This window comes from Camellia sinensis, chromosome 6 (genome assembly GCF_055761805.1).
Source record: "Camellia sinensis isolate YWXY chromosome 6, ASM5576180v1, whole genome shotgun sequence".
NCBI lineage: Eukaryota > Viridiplantae > Streptophyta > Magnoliopsida > Ericales > Theaceae > Camellia > Camellia sinensis.
Genome location: NC_138966.1, coordinates 127,704,687 through 127,716,655, shown reverse-complemented (window position 1 = coordinate 127,716,655; position 11,969 = coordinate 127,704,687). Strand labels below are relative to the sequence as shown.

The following is an 11,969-nucleotide window of genomic DNA, read 5'->3' as shown; positions in this document are numbered from 1 at the left end:
GAGCTAATTTTACACTTCTATCAATGTGAATGTTAACATGTCAATGTGAATATTCACATTGTCAACGGGCCGGGCTGGGCCAGCCCTAGGCTTCTGACCAATTTTATACTCTTATCAATGTGAATGTTAACATGTTAATGTGAATATTCACATTGTCAACAGGCCGGGCCAGGCCTGCCCCGGGCCGCCCACGGGCCGTGGGCGGGTTTCGAGCAGCCACGAGGCGCGGGCTAATTTTACACTTCTATCAATGTGAATGTTAATATGTCAATGTGAATATTCACATTGTCAATGCGCCGGGCCGGGCCCGCGCCGGGCCGTGGGCGGGCTTTTGGCCGCCCATGGGCCGCAGGCGGGTTTCGCGCTGCCACGGGCCGCGGGCCAATTTTACATTCCTATTAATGTGAATGTTAACATGTCAATATGAATATTCACATTGTCAATGGCCCCGGCCCACCCCGGCCCGACTCGAATTTTTTCGGGCACCCACGAGGATCGACATGGGCCGGGCCCTTACACATTAACGATATGAACATTCACATTATTGGTGTGAACATTCACATTAGGGGTATTTTGGTAATTATGTCACCCATAGGATTTATTGAAACATAAGAAAATAATGTGAATTAAATGGAACATAAGTAGATGAAAAGGGTATTTTGGTCTTGTTATCTCAAATAGGACATAATAGAATAGTAAAAAAGAATATGAGTTGGATGGAATAAAATTTTTAGAAAGTGGATTTATCAAAAAAGCTCCCATTACTCATTATTTTAAGAGAATCTAGTGTAATTATATCAAACTTGTGGTGCTTGATGTATTTTTTACAAACTTTAAGAAAAAATTAATTTATTTTTTTTAAAATTTATTTAAATTATTTTTATTGACATATTTCTCCTCCGAATATAACAAGTTTTCTCAAAATAAAGAAAGTATAAACAACATATAATTTAATCAAATAAGACTATCAATAATGCTAGTTCATTGACCTCAATATATATATATATATATATTTAATAAATAAAAATTTAAAAATTAAAATACAGCAAAATAAATAAATAAATTTGCAATTTGAATGGAGAATCTAAAATGATGACTAGAAAAAGAATTTGCAAAGATAACTGCGATAAGGGAAGAATATTTTATAAAATTACAAATTTATCTTCTTCCTCCTTTATATTCTCTCTCTCTTTTATGTTCTCATCCTCTATTTTCTCTTAGCTCTCTTTGAAACCTCTACCTGATTGGCATATCCTCCCTAGCATTGACCTTCCGTTATTACCTTCTCTTGACCACCTAGCACACTCTTATTCATCTATAGCCCCTTTACTAAGTTACCCTTTAACTCTCATGGCTTCCCTCTGCCTTGCACCCCCCACTTCGTCCGTCATTGTAGCCCTCCAATTCAAATTTCACTGTCACCCGGAAACTCTAGCTCTACTACCACCTTTATTTTCTACTTCTTTCTCTTTATTTTTTTTTCTTTTTAATGTTCTCATTCTCTTATCCTTCTTCATCATCTTCATATATATATATATATATATGCTTCGGTTTGTAGAGTGGTGAGAGTAGTGGTGTGTGAGCCATGAAAATGGATACGATAAAAAGAAGGGGAAGAAAACATTATACTTTTTGAGTATGTTTGATTGACAGTATTAGAGTATGTGATTGAGATTATTAATTTATGGCTTAATAATTATATTTTTGTTTTGAAATTTTATTTTAAGATTATTAATCTAATGGATAATTAATCCAACAAATTTGTAAAATTATTAGTAATGAGGTACAAGTGAGATTATATATCATGGGTTGGAAAATAAAATAAAAAGATCCTTTTACACTTGACTAAAAATTAAAACACTTATTATTTTTATATAATTTTATATTTTAGATTTATATTTTAGAAGGTTAAAAATAATTTTTAAAAATTTAAAAATATTTTTTGATATTTATTTTATCAAATTAGTTTATATTTTAAAAAAATTTAAAAATCAAACATGTCCTTTGTATTTTATTTTACTTTTATTTATTATTTTTTTCAAAACCACATTTATGAATAAATCTTGATAAAGTAAAGATTACGAAGAAAAATTGATGCAGGATAAGATTAGAAAAGAAGATAAATATAGTTATAATCGTACATTCATATATTTTCTTATCTAATGCAAATCAAATAATAGACAAAAGGATAATTTATCTTATTAATCCAATTAGATAATGAATACCATATTAATTTAATAGAATTATTAATACTTTCACTATTAGTCTTGTCAATCAAACATGACCCTTAAGTATATCTAGATTATGCATATTTAAAAAATAAAATTTTTTCTTAAAATATTAGAATAATTCAGTAAAAATAAAAAATACGAAAAATAAAAAACTCAATTTTTTGTGTGAGTTAAATCAAAGAAGATGATTGTTATTTTTTTTAAAATGACATAAATAAAATATCCGTATTATTTTATTATTTTATATATATAAAAATTAAGAGATAAATATACCATTTTAATCCGACGAAATTAAATAAATTTTTTAAATGTGAGAAAGTAATATGTAGTAAACAAAAAAATCTTATGAATGTCAATGTAATTCACCCATCTATTTATTATTGGATTCTGAATTGTATATAGTATAGTTAATTATCGGTATAAAATAAAATAAAAAACAATAAATAAAACAATAATCCATCTAACTCCATACACCTCGATTCTCGAAGGACCTGTCTTTCTACCTAATACTCTCAATCGACTCTCTCTCTCTCTCTCTCTCTCTCTCTCTCTAATCTGATCATCCTCTGTAAAAATTAACAAAAATAAATAAATATATATAAAAAAATTAGCGTATAATTCGAGTTACTGAACTATGGATTTGATAGAGCTGTGGGCGATCTTCGGACCAGCCGTTGCTGGTGCGGTCTTCGGCGCCGGCTGGTGGTTTTGGGTCGACGCTGTAGTTTGCAGCTCCGTCGCCGTCTCTTTCCTCCACTACCTCCCTGGTCTGCTCTCTCTCTCTCTCTCTCCCCCCCTGATGTTTATATATATATATATAGATAGATACATATGTGTTTTGTGTTGGGTGTTAGGGTTTCAATTGAAGCCTTGGTGGTTCGTTTGATTTTTATTTTTGTAGGTATATTTGCTTCTTTGGCGGCTTTGATGTTCAATTGTGTTAGAAGGGAGGACATCGACTACTCTCCTTACGAAGAAGGCGAGTGGAGGTTAGGATTTTCATCTAATATCACTAATTTGTTACTCTCTCTCTCTCTCTATGTGTATATTTACTCATAGCAACTCGATTGCTATCTCTTGATAGATCTACTAATCCTGAAAACGAAAAAAAAAAATGAAAACTAATTAGGATCCCAAAAATGGGGAAGAAGAACTAGAGGCACATTTAAATCGTTTAAACCTTACCTCGTCCTCAAGAAACTTCACAAACTTCTTCACCTTTACCCAGAGTGAATCTCGCTTGTCTGACTTGATGAACCTCTTCACTTCGGCCATAGCTGGCGCAATGCGGGTGGATGCTGCCGGATCTTCAGCTTCCATATTCTTCAGCTCCACTTCCATTTTTATTGCTATTGTTATAATGGCAAAGTTGTTACTCGTCCAACCTATATATAATTCAGTTAGGGTTGGTGAGAGGAGACTTAAACATCTCAATCTCATTGCTTGAAGAAAATGGCAAAGTTGTTTACCACAATTCAAGAATACTTCCCTTCCAACGAGACCTTGTTTCGACATGCCTCGGTACTTACCCTGGGTTACATGAATGTGAGCTTGGGAGCAAAGATGTACAACTAGACGCATCCAGATCTTCAGCTCCTATGTTCTTCGGCTTAGCTTCCATTTTCATTGTCGTTGTTATAATGGCAACACTGCGAGCAATGCGTTCCTTGGGATGTGTCTAGTTGTACATTTTTGCTCCCAGCTCACAGTCATGTAACGAAGGGTGAGTATTGAGGCATGTCGAGACAAGGTCTCGTTGGAAGGGAAGTATCATCGAATCGCGGTAAACAACTTTGCCATTTTTTTCGAGCAACGAGATTGAGATGTTTAATTCTCCTCTCACCAACCCTAATTGAATTATGTATAGGTTGGGTGAGTAACAACTTTGTGCATTGCTCACAGTGTGTTGTCATTATAACAACGACAATGAAAATGGAAGCTGAGCTGAAGAATATGGGAGTTGAAGATCTGGCGACATCCACCCGCATTGTGGCGGCTATGGCTGAAGTGGAGAGGTTCATCAAGCCAGATCCACTCTAGGTGAAGATGAAGAAGTTTGCGAGGTTTCCTGAGGATGAGGTAAGGTTTAAATGATTTAAATGTGCCTCTCGTTCTTCTTCCCCATTTTTGCAACCCTATTTTGTTTTTTTGTTTTTTATTTTCGTTTTCAAGATTAGTAGATCTATCTAGGGATAACAATGGAGTTGCTGGTCATATGAGGGCATTGACTACTCTCCTAATTTGTTACTCTCTCTATATGTGTATATGTATGTGATTGTTTACATTAAGTACCTTCAATTGGGTTCTATTCAATTATTCAAATGAAAAGTTCAAATACTGATTATTTTATCTTTTTTGTGTTCATTTTGTTGTTGTTTTTTAAGATAAGTTAGTTCTTACTGAGGTGATTTGGTGAGAAATGATAAGAATGATGAGAAAGTGAACTCTTTTCTTATGTTTGGTTTATAAGTTTAGTGAGAAATGGTGAGAAAGAGAATTCTCTTTCTAAGCTTATTTCATTTCTCACCCAAAGTTGTGAGCTTTGATGAGAAACAAGCTTATTGGTTTTTTCAGTCCTTTTTATTTTGGTGGATATGTTTTCTTTGGGTCTCGTTAGTGAAGATCTTGTATAATTTCTTGGTGATTAGTTAGAATTAAGCTAGTGAATCTGATGGATGCAATTTTTTTTAAAAAATTATTTGCCTTGGAGATTGTATGGGAAAAATTCTGCACATGACAAATGATGTTGTTCCAATAAGAGATCATGCTTCCCAAACACTCTCACACTTGCAAGATAAAACACTTTGAACACTGAGTTGACTGAGATGGTGTGCCAGAGGGCACTCCATTACTTAAGCCAGCAACTAAGAGAAAATAATGAGAAAGTATGTGTATGATTGAGTACTAGACTGTCCTATGGTCAATATGTATTTATAGTGTTGTCCTAGTAGTTTAGGATTCCTCTCGTAATCCAATTTGGACTAGGAAGCTAAATCCTACCTCTCTAAGAGCTTATGTTGGAGATTACTACTTGGAGGATAAAATAAGTTACTAATCTTAACTGTTTGCATAATCTAGCTGGGAATATGTTTCCTAGTTTGATTATGTCTTGGTTAGTTAGGTTGTTTGGCATCAACACTAAATCTTGTGATTGGTCCATGTGGCACTTGTAACCTTGTGCCAAATGTACCTCCTCCAACTGCCCTCAGCTTGTAATGTCTTGCTGGGAAGATAGTGGAAGCTTTTTTGTTTAATATGGTCCCCACTCGGAGCGTCTGTTCTATCCCCCATCTCTTCTTTTCCATTCTCAACAATCCCAACAACATAAATCCGGCTCTTGCTTTTAATAGGTTGAAAACTAGAATACTTGTGGAATTTTGAAAGGGTAGAATGAACAATCTGGAAAGATTGAGAATTAGGATAACATTAAATGAACACAACATCAGCAAAACATATATGGCTGTTGTCAAGATCTTGGCACTTGGAATGGAATATAAATTGCCTAGACAAGATGTGACTGGATAAGATGTGATGTTGCAGAATTCTTGAGAAGAACTCCATGACTAAGATAAAAAGGTAAAGGGAAAGGGGATCCCCTTGCCTAAGATCTTGGCACCAGGAAAGTAACCTACAAGGGCTTCATTTATAGAAATAGAGAACATAAGATATGAGTTGAAATACACACCTCAATCCAGTTTCTAGACCTTTTAGGAAGATGAAAAGTTGCCAAAATGCTCAGGATAAGCTTCCTAGAGACTGAATGAAAAGTCTTCATGATGTCAATTTTTCATTGCACTTCTAGGAGAAGAATTTGATCAGAGATTGACCTGCCTGAAATAAAGGCACTTTGACAAGAGCTAGTCATATGATGAATAACTTGTTTGAGCCTATTCATTTGTCAAAATCTTAGAAATGATCTTACAGGTTGTATTACAACAAGATATAGGCCTATAATCATAGTACTGGGTTCAGGTACTGAAAGCACTAAAGTAATTGCAGTTGCATTAAGCTCCGCCCAAAGCTTTTCAGAGGCAAAGAAAGATTTAATAGCAGCAGCAGATTTAAGATTCAGTACAAACTATTAAAAGTGATGTTAAACAATCAAATTCATATATATGAAAAAGAATGAAACAAATTGATTTTGGCATATATTATTAAATAGGTTTTATACAAAGACTAATATAAATTGTCCAAATCCCACTAATCATAAATTATTCAACAACCATAATATACTCTCTCTTGACATTCAAAAACTAGACTTGGGAACCGTATACGGAGTGTAATATGATGAAAGAATTGAGAGAGATTTTATTTTAAAACCTAAAACACTTTAAAAGGGATGTGTAGTTATTGTTCAAAAAAAGTTCTAAAAAAAAGTTTCAAAATCATTGGGTCTAACTTGACCCATGAAATATTAAATCATATGTTATTTCGCTAAAATAATAATAATTCATGGGTGTAAATCATTTTTAACCTTGGGCATTTTTATGACACCAAAATAGCAATAGATAATTTATGTATTTTATTGGATTCTATTAATAACTCTCTGATCACCAAAATAACAACAAATGATGCATAAGTATTGGTTATTTTCATATTAGACATTCTTAGAGGTTACATTTTATCATTTTCACTAAAAATGAATATGTAAAAGAGGATCAAAATCTATTGAACAAGTTTGTTTTAAGAATTGCATGAATCGTAAAAAATGAATCGAATCGTGAATCGATTTTGAATCATGTGATTTATCATAGATTCTATACCAAAATAGATTCACCTATAGATGCCTATTGATTTTTGATAAATCACTAATTGGATGGCAAATTGTAAGATTTTGATAACAGAGCCAGTGGTCGCCTGAAAGATGATTTGAAGCTCCTAGGCAAGCCAACAATTTGGGAGAAAAATCTACAAAAAAAATTACAAATCTGATCAGTGAAGAAGAAGTGGTAGAGAAGAAAAAAAGGGTGTAGAAGAAGGCCTGAATTAGAGAGGAAAAAAAAAAAGAAAGCAGAAGAAGAGAAGACCTGAAGTAGAGACTGGGAAAAAAATCAGTGTAGAAAACAATGGAGAAGGAGGAGAAGAGAAAGCGGAAAAGGAATAGAAGACTTGAAGCAGAGGGGGAGGGGGAGGTGGGGGGGGGGGGGGAGTGTTAGACTGCAGTGAAGAGGAAGAGAAGGAGAAGAACCTGGATAGAGACTGAACTGCGTGAAGGCAGTGAAGTCACTGAAGGCAACTAAGAGTTAGGGCTACTTTTTTTGTCGATTTCTTGTGGCTGAATGATCCCTGAATTTTTTTTTGTATACGTAAGAGTTGTAATCTCTTGCAAGTGTCTGCACCATATTTTAAGTAAAAGCAATACAATTAACAATAAAAAAAAAAATACCCAGCAAAATATAAAAAGCCGAAAGGACTTGTGGCTTTGTGCCGGACCAAGGCGCACACCTTAAGCACGTTTCATCAAACGCACGGTGCCTGGACCATGTTGAAGCTCTGGGCTTGTGCCTAGGCACACTTTTGACAACATTGGCCTGAGGTTATATTCTAGGATCCCAATGGATTGGCCTGCAGTGTTCCACACTCTGGATCTCACCATTGATTTGCCCAAACTACATGTTTGGCCAGCCCACATGTACGTCTAACATATATCTCCAACTTGGACTCTATCTTGTTGACCATCCTATGTGGTTGGTCACCAATGACCTAGACTACCTTGGTCAACCAACCTCCAAGCTTGTTGACTAAATGAACAACAATATCCACTCTTTTAATGTCTTCTTGGACCTAGACTGAACCAAAGCATTCTTGGTGCCGACAAAGCTCTCCCATAGCACTTTAAGCTTCCAAGCTTCTAGAGCTTGTTCAGTGTGGTCTTGGGTTTTAAGTTGCACATTATATAGTCATGGAATTGCCAACCTATGCTAGTCCCAACACTAACAAAGTATTAGTATCCTCAATTTGAAAATTCCTTCTTTGGGTTATAAGAGATAAGAATTCTTGAAACCCCTTCAATCAAAAAAACAAATCATTATGAAAATGCAAAATTGATTGTAGTTGTTGCCATGACCACCGATGCTGCCATTGCTTCCTTTCTTTCCACTATGAACATTCCTACACTACTACTGCAATGATAGTACCATTTTTTATAATACCATTATTGTCAACACCTTCGTTGGCCGCCAAGAATGCACCACGCCACAATTGACCACCACCATGCCATACCACTAAGAGCACCACATCACTACTGCCCTCCCCATTGCTATTGCTACCACCATCAGCTTGGTACTACATGAGTTGGCATCTCCATTATTACAAATTCAACTTATTTAAATTATTACACTCGTCCAAATAATGTTTGAAGTGAAGGTATTTTTATTTCATTCTAACTTGAATTGAATCCCTTCATTTTTCAATTCCTTTGTAGTTGCAAATTTTTCATCCGAATACACTTAAAATTCCTTGGTTGTTTCTTGCAGGATTTTTCTTTTTCCTGTTATTATTATGTATATATGGATATATATATATATATTTTATGGTTATTGACACTGAAAGACTAACGAATTGCATAAGTCGTATTTTAATCATGAATCTAAGATCCTCTAATGATTTGCGTAGATTCACTGAGATTTGTTACAATATGAGATTCACCCTAGAGACTCTAATCCAAGTGGGGTTAAATCACGTGTAATCATTAGATTTTGAAGAGATTCACCCTAGACTCTAGAGACTATTATTGTGATTATATAAACATAGTCATATATGCTTGTATGGATGGAGCGGCATTATCAATCCTTCTAATTGCTGCAACTTTTGAATTTGCAGATTGAAGCTTTGGCTTTTCCTTGCTTATGTTATATCATTCGTCTCCCTAGCAGCTGCAGTAGGTCTATTGATACAAGATGCACTTGTGGAAACTGGCCCCTCAGCATGGACAGGAACTGCAGGTGTTTTGCAATGTGTGTTCGTGTTGATCAGGTATGTGTGTTTTCACGCTTTGAGCATTTGTTTGTGTGTATCCTGTATCAATTTGGCATTTTTGAATGTTTGTGCACCTGCTTAGATTAATGAAAACTGCTACTTCTGTTGTGTACATTTTATCATGCTTCAGGGACTTTTCCATACCCCTAGCAATCCTTAACACCCCCCACCAAAAGAGATGAAATAAAATGTATTAGTGACCTTTGGCTGTGTTATTAGTCCCTTCGGTGTCCGACATGCATCAGACACTTTGGAGGAAGTGTCCCCATTCTTTTTGTTTTTCAATTGAACACGTTGGGACACGCAATGCCCCTTTTATTTATTTATTTATTTTCACCAAAGTAGCATATCCAAGTTGATGAATTTGATGAAAATAAATATTTTACATAGAATAAATATATAAAATTATGTGTTTGCATGTGTCCTATGCATGTCATGTCCTAGATTTTTTGAAAATTTTAGTATTCATGTGTTTGTGTCCGTGCTTCTTGGGGGGGCTTGAGTAGTTGACCTTTGGAAGATGAACCGTAATTGTGCACTGGATCTTGTTGTTTTAATGACACTTTTCATGTCCTAACGTGAAATAAACTGCATGCTCACACTTTGTGCCTAGGCCTATGTAGCACGGACACGGACACAGACACGGGACACAACACGGACACGACACGGACACGTGGACACACAATTTTTCAAAAAATGGGGGACACAACATGCTGGGGACACGTTTAATATATATAATTTTATTTATTTATTATATGTCTAAAATAAAAAGAAAATCATTAATTCTTATACAATTACAATAATAATAAAATTAATAAACATATTTTTTTAATTTTTTTTAAATAAAATGAGTTTTTTTAAATAAAAATAATTTATTTTATAAATTTTAGGTTTAAAAAAAAATAAGGATAAAAAAAGAAGAAGAAAAAAAAAAAAAAAGAGGGAGAGAAACAGGATAAGAAAAAGAGGAAAAAATTAAAAAAAGAGAAACAATAGAGGAGAGAGGAGAGAGAGAGTGAAATCAAAAAGGCTGAGATAGAGAGACAGAGAAAAGCAGAGACGAAAGGGAGGAGAAGAGGAAGAAAATGAAGAGAAGAAGAACAGGGAAGACAAAGAGAAGAAGGAGAAGAAGAAGAGAGAAGATGAAGAATACCACCTCCTCAGCTTCTTCGATTGACAGGTTAGGCTTCTTCCTCTCCCTCAATCTCTTTCTCTTTCTCTGGCTCATCTCCTCCCTTGATCTCTTTCTCTCTTTCTGTCTCCTTCGATCTCTTTCTCTGTCTCCTCTGCAACAGTTTTCTCTCTTTCTCTGTCTCCATCGATCTCTTTCTCTCTTTCTCTGTCTCCATCTCCTCTGCAACAGTTAGGGTTCTTCGATCCATTCATACGTGTCCGGAAAGTGTCCCGGCGTGTCCATGGCGTGTCCGACTGAAAAATTTCAAAAAAAAAAAAGGGATACGTTAGAGAGATTGTCGGACACGTGTCTACTGCGTGTCCGACGCGTGTCCATGTCCGACACTCGTACGTAAGGCCTAGGGACGTGTCGGTGCTTCATAGGCCTAGGCACATCCATCAACTTTTTAGGTGTTTGATCTACAATAGTGGCTGTCTCACTCTCCTCAAATTCATATTCGTGCATAAAAAAGATTACGTTTTTTTCAAAACGTTTGCTCACATCATTCATATTGGTATGCTATTCTCGTGGTAATTCGTGCTGGTAGCTCATATATTTTCTCTGCAGTGGGTTGATTTATTGGACTTCTCATTCGGAGTAGGGGTGAATTGGGATGTAATTGTTGCAGCTGAAATCATCATTTTGGGGCTCTCCATGCAGGTTTCAATTTTTAGTTATTAGTCATGGAACCCAAGGTAGTGTGCCTCCTGATGTAAATGTGTGCTAACAATTTGAAGTTTCAACTGTGTATCCAAGTAAAAGAGTAAATGCCATTTTATTTTAAAATTATGATAATACATCCTGATTTTGTTATTGTATCTTACTGAGTGTAGTGCCAATTACATGTTATAATGACTTAAATTCTCTTTTTTTTGGCTGTTGAACCCTGAATTGATTGAGGCCATCTCTCTCTCTCTCTCTGAAATTAAATCACTTATTTTCTAATTTGGAAGATTTCTGGTTTTTACTTTTGTTCCATGGAATTCAAAATTTGTCTTCATTTAGATCAATTTGAGCAGTATGTATTCATAAAGTGGTTCCGTTATTCTAAGAATCGAATGAATTACAAATTATGCGGGATGTTTTCCCTTGCAAGAGCTGTGTGATAAACTGCTCTCCGCTGTCACTCGCATACTGTTATGTTTAAAGAATTGGAGATTGTCTTCTATGGATTTTGATTTTTTTCTATTTCTTTTTTATTTATTTATATATTTGGAGTAGCAGATTTATCATCAATAAACTGAAACATAAGCCATGGCCTTGGTGCCTTTTTTTGGATTATCTGCACCAATTTTGTGTCATTTGAACAATACAAAAATGACCTATCATCCCCCTGTTTCTCCCAAAAGACAATTCTGCTTCAATGTTTCATTCATTGCTCACACAGCCCAACCCCAATTTGAGGCCTTATGTAGATTACAGGTTTACTATGTTGCTTTGATGGTTTTTCTTGTACTAAACAGGCATGTAATGATTAGATTGAAGGGAGTTGTGTGGAGTAGTGAGGCACCGTACTCTCTTTTTTGTGTTTTATTCAATAAATCAGGTAAACGGTCTCTCTCATAATAGAGCACCACAAAAACTTA

At 35.2% G+C, this 11,969-nt stretch overlaps 1 protein-coding gene across 1 annotated transcript; it reads left to right on the top strand.

The window, feature by feature from the left end:
* The first annotated feature begins 2,582 nt into the window (after nucleotides 1-2,582).
* On the top strand, nucleotides 2,583-11,257 carry LOC114305723 (transmembrane 50A-like protein). Its single transcript, XM_028250860.2, has 4 exons — nucleotides 2,583-2,998; nucleotides 3,133-3,220; nucleotides 9,054-9,206; nucleotides 10,951-11,257. The coding sequence occupies exons 1-4, from the start codon at nucleotides 2,866-2,868 to the stop codon at nucleotides 10,982-10,984; spliced, it is 408 nt and encodes a 135-aa protein (XP_028106661.1). The 5' UTR covers nucleotides 2,583-2,865; the 3' UTR covers nucleotides 10,985-11,257.
* The last annotated feature ends 712 nt before the right edge of the window (nucleotides 11,258-11,969 follow it).